This window comes from Carassius gibelio, chromosome B15 (genome assembly GCF_023724105.1).
Source record: "Carassius gibelio isolate Cgi1373 ecotype wild population from Czech Republic chromosome B15, carGib1.2-hapl.c, whole genome shotgun sequence".
NCBI classification, from domain to species: domain Eukaryota; kingdom Metazoa; phylum Chordata; class Actinopteri; order Cypriniformes; family Cyprinidae; genus Carassius; species Carassius gibelio.
Window position 1 is genome coordinate 13,270,126 of NC_068410.1, and position 21,457 is coordinate 13,291,582.

Consider the following 21,457-nt stretch of genomic DNA (forward strand, 5'->3'; position numbering starts at 1 on the left):
TAGTTATTTTGCTACGCAGCAGACACATGCCTCCATCCATGTGCTGTTTTTCTCACTATAGGACTACTGACAGGCTAAACTGCTAGCTAGCCCACATCAAAACATGTTCCTATTCGTAACTAATGACTGATGTTGCTGTGCTTCTGCGGTGGGATGTCTGTATTGAGGAGTTCTAGCATCATATTTAGGGACCCTGAGGAGTTCAGTGCCATTTTTTTAAGGATGGAGATGTGAAGCTAGATAACTGAAGGCTGCTTTGGGTTGGACTTGTTTCAATTTGATTCGGAGTCTCGTGCGTTTCATGTGACACCGCTTTTTTACTTTAAACACTATGAAATCAAATTTTCAGCTAAAAAAGTGCAGAAAATGCCCTGTTTAATACACAGCTTGTGTCAAAAACTAGTTCCAGAAGAGCTCAAAGGTGGATTAAAGGGTGGAGTTTAAAGATATTTAGCACCTTTCATGTAATTTTAAATGGCATTTTTCGGGTATAAGAGATTAAATGATACCTTTTGATGACTCTAGAAATTAACTCGACGTGTTTCTTTCAGCTAAAGACAACTTAGTTCAAAAGCCTGGTGGAGAGTATAGCGGAACTTTACACTCTCATAAAGAAATAAACAGGTCAGGGTGTTTCAGTAAGCACAAACGAGCAGATTTTAGCTGGACTGAACACCTGGTGCCACTTGGTTGTTGTTGTCTGAGCATTTAGCGATAGCACGCACAAGTGCATCTCACCAGCTGTAGCCTGTTTGGATTAATTTTAAAGTATTGCCCTATATGAAAGCGTAGATTGAGTTAAGAAGATGTAATGCTCTGCTCCTGAAACTATTGTGGTCGTTCATGATGTGTGCACTTTTGATATTATGTTGTCCAGTTATACACTGCCCTCTAGCTTGGGTTGAGAAATGGATGAGACTAGTAGCACAAACAGCGTTGCTATTCAAATACGCAGCCTGGCGTGTTCTTGTTGCAGAGAATGGGGCGTGTATTTACAAATTGTTCTTTCTGTTGCAAAAGTGTGCCGTGTGTAGTTGTAAACCTATCGTGATTGATCTCCTTCATCCTCGAGAAGAGGCTGGCTAACGTGTTAGCCTGTTAGCACCCACTGATGTACGGGAAAATGGGAGGTGGACATGTTTTTTTCCCCTCTCAGATATTGCGTAGTAGCAATATGCATTCGAAAAAAAAATATTTATGTGAGGAATCAAGTGATTCCTGTGCAAAATCTCGATGAGGCCACAGGGACCATATGCTTAGTCAAAGACACCAAATGCAGTGGTTTGAGCGGTGCAAAAGACGGCTGCACTAAAAAGGCAGCGTTTGACGGAGGTTGTTATGTGTGGGGGTGTGTACAGTGATAAACTACCCTCTTCCTTTCTCAGTAGTAGAGCGCTGCGCATCGGAAACGCGGGGAGATCGAAACTTGAGCGGGCGCGAACCAGAAACATGCAAATAGCATGCTTAATTTTGTGTTTAGCCTACGGGTAATTTTAGCGTTTGAAAACGTGGAGCAGATTTAACAGCGTGGAGATGTGGTTATTATATTATATCTATTTTTATATATACGTATATACAGTATAGTAATTTCATTCACTCCTCTGTTTTATAAGGTTAAAGGGATAGTTCACCCCAAAATCTAAATTATGTCATTAATAAATCACCCTCATGTCGTTCCAAACCAGTAAGACCTCCATTTATCTTCGGAACACAGTTTAAGATATTTTAGATCTAGTCCGAGAGCTCTCAGTCCCTCCATTGAAGCTGTGTGTACGGTCTACTGTCCATGTCCAGAAAGGTAAGAAAAACATCATCAAAGTAGTCCATGTGACATCAGAGGGTCATTTAGAATATTTTGAAGCACTGAAAATACATTTTGGTCCAAAAATAGCAAAAACTATGACTTTATTCAGCATTGTCTTCTCTTCTGTGTCTGTTGTGAGAGAGAGTTCAAAACAAAGCAGTTTCTCATATCCGGTTCGCGAACTAATCATTTGATGTAACCGGATCTTTTTGAAACAGTTCACCAAATCGAACTGAATCGTTTTAAATGGTTCGCGTCTCAAATACGCATTAATCCACAAATGACTTAAGATGTTAACTTTTTTTAATGTGGCTGACAGTGACACACCCTCTGAGTTCAAACAAGCCAATATACCAGAGTAATTCATTTACTCAAACAGTACACTGACTGAACTGCTGTGAAGAGAGAACTGAAGATGAACACCGAGCCGAGTCAGATAATGAACAAAAGATTGACTCGTTCACAAGTCAAGAACCGTTTCTGTCCAACGCGTCCAATTCGAGAATCGAGGAGCTGACCGATATGGAGTCAATTTAACGCCATATATACACGCAAAAGATTCACGTTTTGCTAAAGAAAATAAAGTTTTGCAAATTAAAATTTAAGTATTGAGGAAAATAAATTAGTTTTTCTGCAAAAAAAATTAAGAATTGCAAAACATAAATGAAACGGTGCGAAAGCAATGATTTTGCAATACATATTTTCTATGGTCATATCTATTAATTTATTTGCAATGCTGCTTTTATTTAGCGTGTCTAGTTTAAGCTTGCAATACCATTTTTCCTTTGTGCTTCACTTTTCCGCACGTCTCTCTTTGTGGCACTGTTTTGACGTGGGGGCAGAGTCAAAGGACGGGGGCGTGTACAACATGCCTCCCTGGAAGTGACGTCATCGGCCCGATCATGATGAGCAGAGACTTTCGAGTGGATAATTTCTTTTTATTCAATAGCATTAAAACATTCATGTTTTCGTCTTATTTACTTTATTAACAAATGTATGTGTATCAGCAGCATTTGGCCAATTTAAAGAAGTTGTTAACAAGAACATCTGGGGCCTGTTCTTATATGTTGCTAACTCAGTTAGCTGGATTTGAATGTTGACGATTTCGCGTGATCTTGGATCATTTGGTTCTTCGAAGCTCATCCCGGAGCTGCTGTCATAGCAACAGGTCCGCAAGCTTTAATCTGCTCGGGAGCAGGCTTATTTCATGTAAACAGGATTAGATCGCTTCTTTTCAACCAGAACTGATACTCAAAATATGTCCACTACCACCGCTACTTTATTACAAGAGTATCGTACTGATCCAGGGACAATAATTTAAAATAATAATCATTAAAAAAATTATTTAAAAATAATATAAAAATGCGGTGTAGTCCATAACAGCCTACTATAGACACAGCCAGTTTTACTCACTGAAATATTTATTCATCATAAAATTATTACTTCATAATTGTATTAGAGTCTTAAACACATGCTATGCAGATAATAGAGTCGTACAATATTTTGAGTGATGACTGCTATTATAAGAGTGGCTTGATGGACTGCAGGAGATGCAGATAACATGATATTGACCCTTAAGAAACTTTCATTAATGCGGTCAAGTAATAAATCTGTCCAAATATAAAATGAAATGAATAGATAATTTCTACATTGAAATAAAAATGTAAAGACTGCACAACTATTATAAATTGCGAATCTAAATAATTGGGAATCATGAAAAAAATTCTAATAAAATAAAAACCTGTATCTATTTTCTGTTTCATGTATCTTTCATAACATTTATGTAGTTTTGTTTGCTTGGCTGTTTCCTTATAAAAGTCCAGAAATTTGTCAAATTTTTCGTCGGGTGTCATTTTAAATTATGTGATGTCATTACATTGCCGTCTTGCCACCAGCCAATCGCTGCACTGCTGATCATGGTTTTGAGTATCGTACATATCCCCTTTTAAGCCAACACATGAACGTGCAATTATCTCAGATAACTCAATCAAGATACTAATCATACACAACAGGTGTGTTTGAAGAACCCAATTAGCCAGATCATGATTAGCAGGATGATAAGCGACGTATGAAGAATGGGCCCCTGCTGTTTGTTTCTCTCGATGTGCACATATTTATAGCGTATTAAAATGTGTATTGTTTCATTTGTTTAACTGCAAGTGTTTGTTTAAAATCTCTTAACTTGTGGGAGGACGCAGAAGCATTCTTTGCTCACATTAGTTCAGAGGAAAACGCAGCCCTGAAGAGTTTTGTAAATAATAGCCTATATAAAAGCTAGACATGCCAATAAAGCTTTGTTTACTTTAGAGGAACTTTATTTTCTTTTGCAAAACGTAAATTTTTTGCATATATATATATATATATGGCATTAAATTGACTCCATATACTGACACACAGAGCGTCTGAACCGAACTGATTCTTTTGGTGATTGATTCTGAACTGATTTTGTGCTAATGTTATGAGCGCGGGTAAACCGAAGGCTTGAATCGAGGGCAATCATCGCCAATGACGCCATTACGTCGAGCACAAAAGAACCGGTGAACCATTTTCTTCAACCGGTTTATTGAATCGAACTGTCCAAAAGAACTACTGGTGATCCGAAAACCGATGCAATCGGTTCTTAACTCGTGAACGAGTCATTATCTGGCTCTGCTCTGTGTTCATCTTCGGTTCTCTCTTCACAGCAGTTCAGTCAGTGTACTGTTTGAGTAAATAAATTACTCCGGGATATTGGTTTGTTTGAACTCAGAGGGAGTATCAGCCACATTAAAAAAGTTAACAGCTTAAGTAATTTGTGAATTAATGCGTATTGGAGACGCGAACCGTTTAAAACGATTCAGTTCGATTTGGTGAACTGTTTCAAAAAGGTCCAGTTACATCCAATGATTCGTTCGTGAACTGGATATGACAAACTGCTTTGTTTTGAACTCTCTCACAACAGGCAAGGAAGAGAAGACAATGCTGAATAAAGTCATAGTTTTTGGACCAAAATGTATTTTCGATGCTTCAAAATATTCTAATTGACCGTCTGATGTCACATGGACTACTTTGATGATGTTTTTCTTACCTTTCTGGACGTGGACAGTAGACCGTACACACAGTTTCAATGGAGGCACTGAGAGCTCTCTGACTAAATTTTAAATATGTAAAACTGTGTACCGAAGATAAATGGAGGTCTTACTGGTTTGGAACGACATGAGGGTGAGTTATTAATAACATAATTTAGATTTTTGGGTTAACTATTGCTTTAAGATAAGAAATCTTAGTCTTATTGCTTTAGTTTTTTTTTGTGGACCTATTTCATGGTAAATCACTCCAGAGTTATCGTACAACCGCTTGTTGTTTTTAAGTTAGATTTACTTTAAATGTTTCCGTAGAAGTAAAAATATGTGAATTTTAAATAAATCTTGTTCTTGTCATGTTATTGAAAACAATTGTGTTTGTAGGCTTTAATCAAGTTGTAGTAATTTGCTCCACCTCTAAAACAGCTTTCCTTTTCTTGTGATATCACCTAGGCCATACAGGCTATTGGATAAAGTTAATTATACTAACTCCTCAAGCAACCTTGTTCTGCCATACTACTATTTTTTTATCATCGAATATCCTTCATTCATAAATATGCCCTAGAATAGAAGTAAAAAAAAAAAAAGGCAAATTACAGTGTATGCTGACTTTTAGAAAAGCTTGCATTATTGTGTGTCTTTTTTTAGCAGTTCGGTGTGCTTTAATGCACCCTTGGAGCCTTTTTGAACAGCGCTCAATTAAAACACGAATACATTTGTGAAACATAAAGTAGTGTACAAGCCAGACAGACGGCTAAAATCCCAGTGGAGCTTGCAGCTCATGCGAGTTGCAGACACAGCATTGTAGTTTCATTCAGAGGGGATATTGTGCCTGGGTAGGATTGTTCTGGTTCATCACAGCCCGCTGAGCTCACAGTGGAGCCTAAGGCCAGTAGCATGCTCAGTAAACAGAAGTACGCCGCCCCTCCTTCCCATCAGACCCAAATCCAACAGCACGGGCCCACAGGGCCCCAATAGAATTTCACTTCTGATGGCTGCCTTTTAGACTACTTCATTAATGGTTGTGGCTAGAAGGGATTCAGCAAAAACTGGAAGCTAACAATAAATTGAATGTGATTTTTATTAACGTCTGCACATACCCTAAACCTACCCCTAACATTAATGCAAAAATAGTCATTGTACAATGTGAGAAAACTTACATTGTATTGATGTGTGCATGCCCAGTAGTTTTTGCTGTATGCCTTCTAGACTTAACCTTCATTAACCCATTTGGACGGCTTAAAATGTTTACATAGAGGTAATACGGCTGCGTGATTTTTCACGGCTCCAGAAAGCGATGCTTTTGATGTTCACTACCACTTTTGAGATGTTTTTGTCTGAATCTAAACTGCAAATACAAGTCCGTGGCTGCTTGCTAGACAACTGTTACTTTCAGGAGGTGTCCTGTTTAAGTCTCCATTCATTGGTTTCTTTGTGCGGGACACCATTTGGCTTGCCTTTTAATGTCCAGAGTAAAGCCCCGCTTACAGAAGCAGAATGAGGATCAATATCAAGGCCCCATACAAAAGTGCAGTTGAATGGATACAGCAAATGAATGCTTTGCTCCGCTGCTTTCTAATGAATGGTGTGGCCTATGCAGAGGGAAGAAGTCCAGCAGGTGTTTGGCCTATTTATCTGGAGAGGGCCCTCTCTCCTAGACAGCGTGTGGATCATAGCAGGAAGCTTTGTGTCTGCTTTTATTCCAGCCTTTACGAAGTGCAGGCAGCTGAAAGAGCACAGACGTGGATATCAAAGGGTGAAGAGCAAGCCCTCCTCCCCCTGGGACACAGGACATCCCATCCATGGCTTTATTCCGCTTTTGTAGGCGGGCAGAGGGGGTTTCACCTCCCGCTTTTTGCTCCGAGGGGCGGGGGGGGGGTTGCAGCAGCCATTGAGCGCATGGAGCAATTCTCTGGAAATTTACGTCCCTCATTACACCTCGCAGGAGGCACATCTTTGTTTTTATCTTAAAGCCATGGCTCCTCATTAGCGTGGGTGTGAGGTGTTGGAACATGTTGTTTCAGAAACTCTCAGTTTTGGGTGCTTTGAATGTGGGTGCATGAGCAACTTCAGCGCATGAGATCTGCATCTTATGAAGGGAAATTTCTCCAGATGCCTTTTATGTTATAAAAGTGATTCGAGAGACTCGAATAATCAAACTACCGGGGTTCCCCATCATTGTGTTGTTTATGCTGGGGCTTTCAAACAAGTTAAAATATTTCTCATGTGTGACCACGCAAATGCAATTTTTTTCCCTGTCAGATGACCAGACCGGTTTCTTTTGTTATAGTTTTTTTCTTTTTAAGTTATAGTTGATAGGTTTATCAATTTTGGCTGTAGGCTGAGAATGCCATCATTCTGACCACATTTTAAAGAGCAGGTCATATGGGTTTTCAAAAAGTATCTCTTTTGCTGTTTGTAAGGTAGCTATCCTTCAATGTAAATAGTGTGCAAAGTTGTTAATCAAAAAAGTGCACGATAAATAAAGGTATTGGCTCTCAAAAAGTAAGAGTCGACTCAGAATTGCATAAGCGAGTCGTTATATTTTTGAATCTTCTGCCTGTTACTGGTATACGTCACTGGGCAACACATTTATCATAATCCCAGCATGCCCAAGAAATATGAACACTGTCTTTGTCGAGAAGATGCTGTGTTCCACGATACCACAGCAATACAATTCAGACCTTTTGTGCTTGTCATTTTATCGAGGACTGCTTCTTTAATCTTGCCTTTTATCTTCGCTGGCTTTGAATCTTCTTTATTTGAACCAACAAGCGCCTCCGAACCACAACCTGTAAGTATGATTGTTACGTTATGTGTACATTTTCAATTGAGGGCTCAAAATATCCATATATTCTTTTTTGTGTGTGCTTGCATGTGATGTGTACCTAGTGCAGATTTAGGTTTCCAGAGCCCCTTTCAAACACTTCACATTGGACCCAGAAAATTGCCGGGTCGCCTTCTGTGTGAACGCAAACACATCCCTGGATTGATCCTGGGATTTATCCCGGGTCGGGGACCTAGTAACATTGCCGGGTTCAGTCCCGGAACGAGTGCTGTGTGAACAAAAGAACTAACTCATGCTGTAAAGGTTGTGTCATACAGTCGTAGTGATATCATACGTTATCACGCGACTTTTATCAGGTGTTTTGAAGGCAGATCAACATTTGCAACGAAAAAATTATGTGCAAACCGTAATGAAGCAGAGATCAGTTAGTTCCTCACTTTCCGCTCTGAAGCGGAGATCGTTCGCTAGCTTAAGTGAAAGTTAATGTGTCTAGCGTTTTCGACTTATACATTACACGTCACACCCAGATGTCATGGAACCCTTACAGGTTGTGTGTGAACGCACGCACAAATTCCGGGTAATCGCTGGCAGTGTGAAAGTGCAAAATCTAGCGCCCCAGGAACAATTGCTGGGACACATTACCCGTGTATTTTCCGGAATCGCAGTGTGAAAGGGGCTCAAAATAAAGCATGATATTACCTTACTGAATTACTGAATTAGTTCTGATAATTCGCTGTGAACTCACTATTTGCTAAGAGTGTGTCGATTAATGTAGACTGTTGTTGTTCGAATTACTTTGTTTTATAATTAAGAATGTAGCGAGAATGTTTTTAATGATCGTGAAAGTGCTGTTTATGTAGTTACAGGGTTTATGTAGGGAGTAAAACACCTGGTAGAGGAGTTCGTTAGGCTGGTGCTCATGTGATACAGCTGTTCTGCATTATAATTAAAGGTTTAAACGGGGAGTCTTTTCTCTGTCGTTCTTCAGACATTAAAGTAGACATATTTTGGTTTTCAAACTGTGTTGTTTCAACAGTTAGTCACGTTAACAAATGGCTAACATATCCACCATTATTGTTTTTTAAATTGTTTTAAGTGTTTACAGTTAAGCAGCTAAACTTTAGCCATGAGCACAATTTGCTTGCATGCGTGTTAAATAAAATGTTTTTATGTCATTATTTAAAGAACTTATTGGAGCACTATATTATTTTTTTAATGAAATGTTGCATGCTAGGGTTGCAATGTTGTCACAACAAAACCCACCCAGTTACTACTCAAAACTAGCCAAATAGTGTTTTGCAGGTGATCCCCCTTTAAAAATCGCGTTCTGGGGTTTAAAATACACACTTTCTCTCGGGGTTCACCAGGTAAATTTTGCATTCCAGTGCCTAAATATGACGTTATTGCGGTCGCTACAACCCTCAACATCAAAAACAACTGCAGACTTGGCAATACAGATGGTAGCACTCACTAACTTGCTCAAGCGCTCCTCTTTGTGTTGATCACAACAGAGTTGGCCAGCTGACCAATCAGAAGAATTTACACTTATGGAAGGGAGGGGTTTACAGACATTTAGCTCAGAACTGAATTGAACAAAACACTTAACAGTTTTGAAATCATGGACTAATGATATTATGTATAAATGTATATTCTGGTAAAATTACAGTGTTTTCTGACCTTAGATGCTTTTAAACCATAGACTGTATAAAAACATAGAGGTAGTGTCTCTGATATCACCCACTGGTTTCTGAAGAGCGTTTTTGAAGCCAAAAGTGGGCTGAGGCAGCTGTCGCCATTTTGGCAGCGCGTCACCGCGCATCACTCCCGGATGACGAAAATGGGCAAAAAGGCGGGAGCTGGTTGCTGAAGTTACGCTCACCTAGTGAAACTGCGTTGCAGAGCTTTGAGACTTAATATAATTGAAACGCAGAAGTTATAAAAAAAATATTTAAAAAAATCACCCCCCTCACAGTTGTCATGAAGGGCAAAATTTGCCATATAGACCTAAATAATTTTTTGAACCAAGCTGTAACATTTTTTTTTTCTGCTGTGAGGTTGGGCATTTTAACATGGGGAGTCTATGTGACTGACTCCCTTTGCAGCCATACACTAGCGGCCAGTTGATAAATTACAGTTTAAGTCACTTCCGTATGGGCTTCAAAAGAGAGAGCGCGAGGTTGCCACTGTTATAGGGGACTACAGCACAATATTAGGACACTTTAAAAAAAAAATCACATGACCTGCTCTTTAATATTTTATGCATTGCATTTTGTATCTGTATCTTTTATACAGGCATTTTTGAGGGAATCTGATGCATCAGCAGTTGTCAAAACTTCACATTGTTTAAAAAAATGGTGATTCAGTGAATTTATGAAAGGCCACACTATCACATATCCCTTAGCTTAGAGATTATATTTAGTTACATGTCTTGATGTGGATATGTTGGCTAACTGTGATTATAGGGGTATGTGTGTGTTTGGTATAGTTGGCCACACACACAGTAGTGCAATTATGTCCCGCTCTGGGGAAGGACAGTTGCCAAGTTGCAGTGTGCTTGCCAATTTATGCCCATTTCTTAAGTGTACTGTAGATGCCATGTTGAGCAACTTTCCTGGGTTTGTGACCATCTGCTCAGAACAGGATGTAATGAGTTTATGTAAACAAATAGTCTTGTTTGTTTGCTTACCTTTTATTGACGGGAACTGAGAGGTGGCACAAACAAGTACTTTATCTTCTCTTTTTGGAAAGGAGGATGTTGTAATTTGTAATCCTGTCCTGTCCCTGTTGGGGGTGTTCACATGTTTTGGGTTTGATAATCAGCCTTTTCACCAATCATCCATTCTTAAAACTCATTGCACAGTGGTCATATAAATATTTAAAATGTCAAACCAAGCAGCAAGCAGCATCTGCAAATATATGGTTGTAAAACTTTTCTCAAAAGTATTTGTTTGGTCTTTTAGTTCAGAGGATTTTAGTGACTTTTATTTTGTAAAATATTTATTTATTTCCAAATAGCAATTTTATATTTATTATTTGTGTTGTTGTTCTTCTTCTTATTTTGCTAAAAGTGCATTTTCTTTAGAGATAAACATTTCACTTTTTTAAGAACAAAGTTATTTATTATTCATTATTTTCAAAGCCTATAAAAATATAGAACACTTCTATTATTATTATTATTATTATTATTATTATTTATTTTTTTTTTTTACTTTTATTTTTCTTAAAATGCTGTTTTCATAAATAAACAAATATGCTGTTCAAAATTAAGTTCTTCATTCTTTATAGCCTTTTTAGAAGCATATAATTTTTCGATTAATGTTGTTTGACATATATAATTTTTTTATATAATATATTTTTTTATGGTTTGGAAATTAATGATATGGGGGCAAAATAAAGTAATTAGAGAATTAAAAACAAGTGTTTTTGCGCCACCTGCCTTTTTGGGCTGTTGTTTCTTTTCTGACACCCCAATCCCCCCCATCCCCCCAAATGTCTGGGGAATAAAGATGTGGGAACAAAAATAATGTAATTAGAGTAACAAAAAAGTGTTTCTGTGTCACCCCGCCACCACCACTATCTCTCCTCCCCCATCCTGTACTGGCAGCAGGTGCTCGGCGCCTTGGCCGAGCCGAGTGTCACTTTCTCGAGCCCAGTATCGCCGCTGCCCCCTCCGTCTCAGCCGTGGGTGTTGATTGAGCAGCTCCACCGGAGCAGATAGTCAGGCTACTTGTAGTGCGTGGGTGTGCTGTTTAGATTAGCTTTTCATGTTTTAACTAGCCTAATCTTTTTGTGTGTGTTATGTTTTGATAAATTGTGTGTGTATTGTAATGTCTCTCTGTATGTCCTCCAGGAGATTGATATTCTCTTGACAGGCTGTTGTTGTGAATATGAATTCATTCTTAAATTACTTGCCTGGTTAAAGGTTAATCATGAAAACGATAATAATTGTTGTCCACAGAGCCTTTTCATCATGCTTCTTCTTTGCTCCATTCCTTTATTGTCAGAATGATGCTCTTTTCCGTTTCTCCATCCCTCCATCCCTCCTCCCTTTCCTCTTGTCTTGGGATTTTGTTTACATCTTGCAGTGTGCCTCACACACAAGGTGGAGAAGGGTGTGAGTGAGTGAGAGTGTGTGTTGGTGTGTGTGCGCGCGTGAGCGCTTTTGAGTGCCTGAGGCAGAGTCGTGCTGTCATTGAGAGCTACTCATGGTGTCACACTGACTTTGAGCTCCACTGCTCGCAGCTCTCTAGTACTCTGTCACCTTTGGCACAACCGTAGAGCTGCAATGAAGTCATCGTTGCTCTGAGAGCCTGCATTCAAAAGAGCTGGAGGACAAAAATTAGACTAACGAATTCAATGTGTACTGTAAACATTATCTCTGGTGATTTATGTGTATTATTTCACCATTATCTAAGTAGCTCCTCATCACTGGTCTTTTGCCCATCAGTGATTGGATATGAAAAAAAAAACTCCATTTAAGATGATTTGTTAACACTGATCATCTGATAACAGACTCTCATTTCATTTTGTTCTGTTTCCCAAAATAAATTTGTCACCATATGTTGAAATTAAAGAGAGATTGGACTTGTATATGTGCAGTCTCCGGCGGCATCTGTTCTACAAACTGGACCGAATGGAATTTAGCTGCAGCCCCACATGCTGCTATAAATAAAGAATATGAAATGAAACGCCCCCTAAGGCATGAAAATCAACACAATAGGCTGTTTAAGGAACTTGCAGACATTAATCATCTTTTGAGAGGTAGAGCTTAGTGCATAGTGAAATGTTGTCAGTACTTGTTCAATCTAATGAAGACTCATTTACACCCTGTAATAGTAGTAACATGTCGAAAACTTTAAGCAAATGGTTGTGCACATTCGCATATATGTAGGCTATATTATAATGCAGTGTCACTTGCTCCATCATTTTCTTAAGATTGATTGATGACGTTTAGTCTGAATCTTAGTTTAGTTTTCTGTAGTTTTCTCTTTCTGTTATGTGTGTAAATTCATCCCCTTCGGCCAACAATGCCATGGCCATACACATGCATATAGATGTATATTGGCAGTCATATTTTATATGAGCGTTCTGCCATGAGCGTTGTCTTTAAGGCACTGTGTCAAGGTAAAATGACCTTATTTCAAACATGTTTTGTAATGGTCCTTCATATTCCATTCTGTTCGATCTTGCTGTTTTTGAATGCAAATAAAGCATCTGATTTATATTCCCTCCTTTTTGTCCAATACAGGTCTCCTTTAAGATGGAATACTTGATTATTTGATCTTAAAAACGTACTTTTACACATCTCTACTTCAGAACTCATAGTTGCAGGGAATTCCTTTTGATGTACTCCCAGTTTCAATTAGGTCCATAAAATCCTTTTAAATGCTCTGTGGAAATGGCCTCTACACACACACACACACACACACACACACACAATTAGAGTACGCTTTCTCTCAGTGTGTGTCCTTGTGAGTACAACTTAATTCATACCAAGGACACTTCAATGACTGAGACATTTTTATCACAACATAAAACAGCACGCCCAGCTGCAGAGCAGACAGTAATTACAGTAATCATCTGCACTGTAAGCCTGTTGAAAAATCTGATAAATGTGGGAAATGTGGCTGACTTAAAGGGGTATGGAGCATTTGAGTTGACTCAAAAAATGGATTTGGAATTATGGCTTACCTAAAATGTTGTGACCGAATTAGATCAGGAAGGTGAAAGCCCAAATGGTCTGTGTAATCAGTATTCCTCCCTGTATCCCTCATGTCAGGTGTGAGATAAGCACAGGGCCATCATAAAAGCCTGGAGCATTATGAAATCCTGTCATAGGACATCTGCAAAGCTTAGCCTGTTTGATTGACGGAGGTGGAGCAGTTGTCAGGCGATACAGCCATTGCAACAGATGTCCTGACAGTCAGATCAGCTCTGATGTCATGCAGCCTAGCGACAGCATCTGCTAAGGATACCTGAGTGGAATTGGCGGAACTGGTCATCTCAGTAGGAGGTGGCATCACAGATGAGTTTACTTTCTCAGGTTGTATGTAGAGGACAGAAATTGGTTTGCCTACTTCTGAGCAAGTTTAAGTCTGTTGTTTTTTTGGCAAGTAGCTGCCAGGCTGAAAATCCAAAATTTAGGGTGCACTCAAATCTTGCATAATGAATTGTTTACTAGGGGTGCACCAATCAAGATCGGGTGATCGTTATGCGCATCTCGTCAGTAAAGCCGGTTCTCTAATCAGCGGCAAATTCCATCAGGTGCGTGATTTCACATAGAGCAGCGGTTACTACACAGAACCGTTATTAACTTAGAAGCTGCGCAAATCCACGTTCATCATCAGCGTTTATTTGCGCAACTAGTTAGTTAACAATGGCTCTGTGTAGTAACAGCGGTTCTGTGTGAAATCAAGCACCTTAGGGAATGTAACGCTGATTAGAGAACAGGCTTTACTGACGAGATGCGCATTAACGATCGGCCGATCTCGATCAGTGCACCCCTATTGTTTACATTCAGGTTTTCTGCAGTTGCATGTTTTAGTTCCATGCTGTCTTTTAATTCATTAGGGTTACTGCCCTGTTTTCGTTGCTGATGATGACAGGGTCATATAACACATTATTGCATTTTCTTATTAATAAAGGTCATTTTAAGGCTACACTGGATGTTGTTTTGAACAAATGTTGTTAAATTAATGAAATGTGCTACCTGAACCAGAGGGTATGACAATTAGATATTAAAATAATTCAAAAACAGCTTGGGAACATATTGCCTTAGTCTTGTGTATTGTGTTTTCATCCATGAATTCACTATGGATAGACAGCGAATGTTCTTTTTTAACGCAACATTTAAGTCCAGAGCTGTCAGCAACTGTTTGATGGTTTCAGGATGAGAATTGTTAACACATTGTTAATAACATTTTCTCAGTCATGAGATGGAATTAAGCTGAACTGTATGGCTGAGTTAACTGAATCTCTTTCTTTTTTTAATTTCTTTAGGAGGAATTTGGAGGCTTTAGCACAGTCAGTGACAACAGAAGAATACATAGCCCAGGAAGGACGTCAATAGGTAAAGTGTTTTTTACATCTCAAATTCTGTCTTTCTCCAAATGTGTTGTAAAAAAAAAAAAAAAACCTTGAACATATTAAGATCTATCTTGCTCTTTTGCTCCAGTGTAATTCAGATGCATTTGAACATTTAAACATGAAGAAATGTAGAGCTTATTAACGTAGTGCTTTCTCTTTCTGTCAGGCTCCATCTCACCAGAAAAAAAACCCAGAGGACGTCCTCCCAGGGCTCTAGCTGTGCAGAGAGTTGGCACTGATATTGAGACAGCCCCTTTGCCTCTTGCCACAGCTCCTACAGAGAAGGTAAAACGACCACCAGGGAGGCCTCCTGGCACTGGAGAACAAAAAAGAAGAGGCCGCCCTCCTGCTTCTGCCAGCCAGAGGAGCTGGCAACAGAGCGGCCATGCACTCCCTGAAGAGGATGGGGATGCAGAACAGGAGTGCAGCTCCAGTCCCACACACCACAAGGACAGTGTGGAGGATGAAGACAAGGAGAAAAGGCAAACTCTGCTTGTTCCTGGGTACCATCGGGGATCTGAGGCTAAGCTTCACAAAATCAGCCGGGAGTCCAAGGTGACCAAACTGAAAAGATTGCGGGATGTCAAACTGAGCCCACTGAAGTCTAAGCTGAAGGCCATTGTGAGGAAGAGTGTCCCAGTTCCTGGTGTGCGAAGACGGGGGCGGGGCAGGCCACCTTCTGCCGAGCGCCTCAAAGCTGAAGCTGCTGCCGCTGCTGCTCAGGCTGTTAATGCCTCCTTGGCCCAGGAGATGTCCACAATGGCACCTGGGACTGCCAAACATAAGGCCTTCAGAGTTCGTGGCCGAACTCCACACGATCTCAAGCTCAGGGCTTCTCATCCTGCTGATGAACGCACTAGCCCAGATCCCCATGAGTCCCCTACAGTCGACCCAATGACTCCAACTAAACACGAGAGGCCATTAGGGTTACGTCAGAGCCCTCGCCATATCAAACCTGTGCGAGTCGTCCCTCCCTCCAAACGCACTGATGCCACTATTGCAAAGCAGCTGCTGCAGCGGGCAAAGAAGGGGGCACAGAAAAAGAAGCTATTGGCAAAAGAAGCTATTGGCACCCAGGGAACTGCAGGTCTTGAGGGTGGGAAGCACAGGAGGCGAACGCAACTAACAAACATCAGGCAATTTATCATGCCTGTTGTGAGCACAGTGTCATTGCGCATTATCAAGACTCCAAAGCGGTTTATTGATGATGAGGGCAGTTTCAGCACTCCACCACCACACATAAAAATGGCTCGATTGGACTCTGCAGCATCTGCTCCAGCACCTCAACCCATAACACCCGCCCCAGCTCTTGTTTCCACAGCTCCCATCACAAGTGGAACCACTGCCCCACCTGGGGCAGGGTCTGCTGTGGACTCCCTCCCTCCTCCCCCACCTCCTGTCCTGACTGGCAGCGCCAACAACATCGCAGCCAGTCTCCTTAACAGCAGCTGCAATAATAGCACTAGCAATGGGAGATTCAGTAGCAGTGCGGCATCTTGTGGCTCCAGCGCTGTTTCGCAGCATTCCTCTCAGCTCTCTTCTGGCGAGTCATCGTGCTCCAGCAGCCCTAGTCTTGATGACTCCTCCAGTGATTCCCAGGCCTCTGAGGGCACCCAGGCCCTCTCAGAAGAGGCAGATCATTCCCCTGCCTCTCAGGGAGAGACAGAAGCCAGCCTGCATCATGCCTCGCACCCACCATCACCACCATCAGAGCCGGAGCCAGACCATATAGTATTGATGGAACACAGCAGTCGGGGTCGTAGAAGTCAGAGTCATAGACGGGGTGCATTAGTGGCACGTGGTAGGGGCAACCTGATTGGTGGAAGGAAACAGGCCATCATCAGCCCAGCCACAGGGGTTTCACAAGCTGGATCTCAACAAGCCTCTTCCACGGCATCGTCATCCTCTTCCCCACCACCACCTCCTCTTCTCAGCCCTCCTCAGCCTCCTCAGGGAGCTTCATCTAATGCAGCTGAGCATCACTCCCACTCTCCATGGATGATGTCACATTCCATTGCCCCTTTTCTGTCTACCCCTCCAATTCTCTCCAGCTCTCATGACAAACGTCGCTCCATACTACGAGAGCCCACTTTCCGCTGGAAGTCTTTTTCATGTGCTGAAAATAAGTACTTCTCCTCTGCCAAGTATGCAAAGGAGGGCCTTATCCGCAAGCCCACTTTTGACAACTTTCGTCCTCCTCCACTGACTGCTGAGGATGTGGGCCTCATGCCACCAGGACCTGGTGGAGGTGGTGTCGCACCAGGAGGATTCCCAGTGCCTGGTGGTGCAGCTGGGACAGGTTCCAGACTTTTCTCCCCCCTGCATCATCATCCTCACCACAATCACCACCAGCACCACTCGTCTCGATTTGAAACGCCACTTCAAAAGCGTAGCCCCCTACTACGTCCCCCTTTCTTCACTCCAAGTCCGGCTCATTCCCGTATCTTTGAGTCGGTCACCCTCCCATCCTCATCAGGAAGCAGCCCCGGCTCTCTGTCTCCACTTCAGGTTTCACCAACATCAAACAAAAAGAGAAAGGGGTCTAGGTTCTCACGTGGGCAACCCAGGTCACCCTCACACTCTATGACTACCAGGAGCAGTCAGTCAGGAGTTCAAACAGGGAAAGCATCTGAACAATCCATGATTAGCAGTTCTGTTCCTATAAGCGTGACTGGGAATTCCAGTCCATTGCCTGGAGTTGCACTCCGTCCACTTGCTGCCAGTGCCTTATCACAAGCTTCTTTCAGTGGCTTCCCCTCAGGCTCCATCGGTCTTACGAGCCATGGAGTTTCTGATGGGCGGCGAGCAGCAGGAGGTCTCGGTGTGAGTGGGAGTTCTGCTTCATCTTCACAGCTTTTTCCATGTTTTACCCCCAGTAATCAAGGATCAGGTGGGGGAACTGGAAAAGCAGGAAGGGAACAGAGCATCTCTGCTACTAGAGACACAGGTACAAAAGAAAAGGAAAGGGACATGGAGAGGAATAGAGAGCGTGAAAAGGAGAACAAAAGAGATGGAAGGAAAGACTGGGATAAAAGAGGCAAGAGCCTTCAATCAGAGGCTTCCCCTAATTCTACTTCCAGTCTCTTTCCAATGGAGCCCAGGGACATTGAAGAATCTCTTCACACCAGGACAAGGACACCTGGTCGAAAGAAGTCAGTCACAGTTGACTCTGGTGCAGAGGCCTCCCCAAGTGACTTTGCAGCAGTTCAACCTGTTGGGGCCTTGTCCTCCAAGGGTCGTCTGGCCAAAAAAGGCAGACCTTCAGAGAAGAGTATTGAAGCGGAGGGAGTAGAGAGGGATAAGGACAAGGAGAAATTGAGTGCTCCTACCCAAGCAGGGCAGATGGGAAAACCCCCAAACACCACATCACTGGACTCTGTGTTAGATCATGCTGAGAAACAGCCAGTCACAGACAGGCGTGTCGCAAAACTGCTGAAAGAAGCTAAAGCTCAGCTCAATAGGATAGAGAAGAGAGAGGTACAACCTGGTGATCAACCCAAATTACCGGTATGTCCTGTCTTTTGCTGTCCCCTTTGGATTGAAAGATGTTCCCATGTTGTTTTTCCCAAATGCACAGTTTGTTTTTTTTGTGCAGGGTCAAGAGAGTGACTCTTCTGAGACGTCAGTCCGTGGTCCACGCATTAAGCATGTGTGTCGTCGTGCAGCTGTAGCTCTGGGACGCAACCGTGCTGTGTTCCCTGATGATATGCCTACCCTTAGTGCCTTGCCATGGGAGGAGAGAGAAAAGATCTTGTCTTCCATGGGAAATGATGGTGAGAGTAAATCTTAGAACTTGTTTGATTTTATTTATTATTATTACTTATTTTAAGAAAAGTGTCACTGTTTTTAACCCTTTCTTTAATGGTGCTTAAATAGACAAATCATCAGTGGCGGGATCAGAGGCGGAGGAGCCACCCGCGCCTCCTATTAAGCCAGTAACAAGGCAGAAAACGGTCCACGAGGCCCCACCCAGAAAGGGCCGGCGCTCTCGACGCTGCGGGCAGTGTCCAGGCTGCCAAGTCCCAAATGACTGTGGGGTCTGCACTAACTGCCTGGATAAGCCCAAGTTTGGGGGACGCAATATTAAAAAGCAGTGTTGCAAGTAAGTGTGAAATCATTTCATTGTGGCTTTCAGAATTTTAAGTTTAATTGCCCCTAAAACTTAGTTCTTGTGTCATCAGAGTACGGAAGTGTCAGAACTTGCAGTGGATGCCGTCAAAGTTTCTTCAGAAGCAGGCAAAAGGTCAGTTTTCAGGGAACACCCTTTTTATAAGCCAGGGATGCTCTAATGTTTCATTTAATTGTCCATTTGCACCAACTACAGGTAAAAAGGACAGGAGGAGGAATAAATTGTCAGAAAAAAAGGATTCACATCACAAATCTCAATGTTCTGAAGCAAGCCCCAAGCCAGCCCCTCCTTCAAAAGATGAACCTACCCATAAGAAAAGTCAAACTCCACCGCCTACGCAGGGAGAGGACAAACAAAAGCACTCTCAACCTTCTGCCCCATCCTCACCAGCTTCCTCCCCAAAGGACCCTCTGCTCTGTAGTCCTTCTGATGACCCCAAACATTCTCAAACCCCTTTGAGCTCAACCTTAAGAAAGGAACGGAAGCAGCAGCCCAGTTCTTCACCCCCTATACACACTGCCCACTCTTCCCCACCATCAGAACAGTCCCAGCAGTCCTTGCAGCAGCAAAGCCAATTGCCAGCAAAAAAGGAAGGTCTTGCAAAGTCCCAGCCCACTGAGCTCAAGAAGAAATCTCAGCAACAAAGTCAGCCCAGTTCCACCACAGACACAGGTAAGGAGATGTGGAAATGAATTGTATGTATGATTTACTGTTAACTTTACATAGGGGTGTCCAATCCTGCTCCTGCACAGCCACCTTCCAGCCTATGACTAGACACTCCTGACTTAATGTAGCGGTAACACTTTAGAATAAGGTTCCATTAGTTAATGTTAGTTAACTACTTTCGTTAACATGAACTAAGCAAGAATAATCTTTCTACAGCATTTATAAGTCTTAGTTCATGTTAATTTCAACATTTACTAATGCATTATTTAAATCAAAAGTTGTGCTTGTTAACATTAGTTAATGCACTCTGAATTACCATGAACTAACAATGAATAACTGTATTTTCATTAACTAACATTAACAAAGATGAATAAATACAGTAATAAATGTATTATTCATTGTTTGTTCATGTTAATTAATACATTAACTAACATTAACTAATGGAACCTTATTCTAAAGTGTTACCAATGTAGCTTTAATGTTTTTGTTTTTTGGTCATGTCATCTTTTAGCATCCGAAGCAAAGCTAAAGAAACAGACCTCTCGATGTGTTCAACCACTCAAGTCTAAACCAAAAGAAAAGGTAAGCATATGTTCCAGTCACTTTTGTATCATTTATGCCATAAACATTTTTTTTTATATAAAAACAGCTTTGTCTTCTATTTCTGTGGATAGTGGTTGATATTCTTTATGATGCTGATATTCCTCTGACTCTCAGTACAAGCAATGGTTACAGGCTAAATTCCGAGGGGATGTACATACTGATAAAATGTACCTTGAATACACTGTAAGTCACTCTGTAAAAGCATCTGCCATATGTGGTGATGTAATGTAAATGTATTGTTTTACAGGGGAAACAGATACTCAAACCTGACTTTAAACTCACTAGTACTTTAAACTCCCAGAGCACTCCTTCGACTGAGGGCACCGCCAAGCAGAAAGCACCCTGCGATGGAGTGCATCGAATCAGAGTTGATTTTAAGGAGGACTATGACATTGAGAATGTGTGGGACATGGGTGGACTCAGCATTCTCACCTCTGTGCCAATCACCCCGAAGGTGGTGTGCTTTCTCTGTGCCAGCAGTGGTAATTTAGAGGTGGGCTATATTTTGTTTATAATTCCAGAAACCCAATAATTATGGAATGTGTTCTTAGGCTTGTCCTCTTCAGTTTGTTTTCTGCCAGGTGTGCTGTGAACCCTTCCACCTCTTTTGCTTGGGGGAGACTGAACGCCCTCATGAGGAACAGTGGGAGAACTGGTGTTGTCGCCGATGCCGCTTTTGTCACGTCTGTGGCCGGCAGTATCAGAAAACCAAAGTAAGACTTTCTATTCAGTTGCATTTGTGTCACAGTAGATTAGAGACACTTCATATTCAAGAATTGTATGCAGAAATGCATTACAAATTTTTTTTACTTTTTTTAAAAACAAGTGAGACTAATGGAAGAATTTACTTTGCAAGTAACTCGATGGCAGGTATTTTTCATGATTCATGTTTTTTTCCTAACAGGCTTATTTTTAAAGGTTTAAAGTTTGGTGCAATCTAGATTTAAAATGAATCATTGCAAACAATTTAGCTGTAATTTAATCTGAAAAAACTGCACATTAGGCCTAATGTCTGAAGTGGGCAAGCGGCAATAGGCCTAGTGATCATTTAAAATATAATTTGTAGAAGTGTTTCTTTCACAAAATAAGCATTGAATATATAACTATAAAATTTACAAAAATGTTCTCCCTCTTCTCACTTTCATTTATTTTATTTTTTTTTTTGGAATAAATGAATGAATTCATGCGTTGTTAATCAGTCTGTAGGACTATAGCACACAGCCCCTACATTAATGTTTAATTGAGGTTACAAATAATGTCTCATTGGCTTAGATATAACACCTAGAAGCATATGTTCTTATGCACACAAGCAAAGGATG

General features: G+C 41.3%; 1 protein-coding gene across 3 annotated transcripts in view; it reads left to right on the plus strand.

Annotated features, from left to right (window-relative positions):
- kmt2a (lysine (K)-specific methyltransferase 2A) overlaps positions 1 to 21,457 on the plus strand; it is a 38,647-nt gene that overhangs the window by 976 nt on the left and 16,214 nt on the right. For all 3 annotated transcript variants that reach the window (XM_052576368.1, XM_052576369.1, XM_052576367.1), the window contains exons 2-10: positions 14,654 to 14,723; positions 14,907 to 18,247; positions 18,336 to 18,513; positions 18,617 to 18,842; positions 18,922 to 18,983; positions 19,065 to 19,541; positions 20,047 to 20,117; positions 20,386 to 20,631; positions 20,705 to 20,851. In XM_052576368.1, the coding sequence (XP_052432328.1) occupies positions 14,654 to 14,723; positions 14,907 to 18,247; positions 18,336 to 18,513; positions 18,617 to 18,842; positions 18,922 to 18,983; positions 19,065 to 19,541; positions 20,047 to 20,117; positions 20,386 to 20,631; positions 20,705 to 20,851 (4,818 nt within the window). The remainder of the gene's footprint in view (positions 1 to 14,653; positions 14,724 to 14,906; positions 18,248 to 18,335; positions 18,514 to 18,616; positions 18,843 to 18,921; positions 18,984 to 19,064; positions 19,542 to 20,046; positions 20,118 to 20,385; positions 20,632 to 20,704; positions 20,852 to 21,457) is intronic.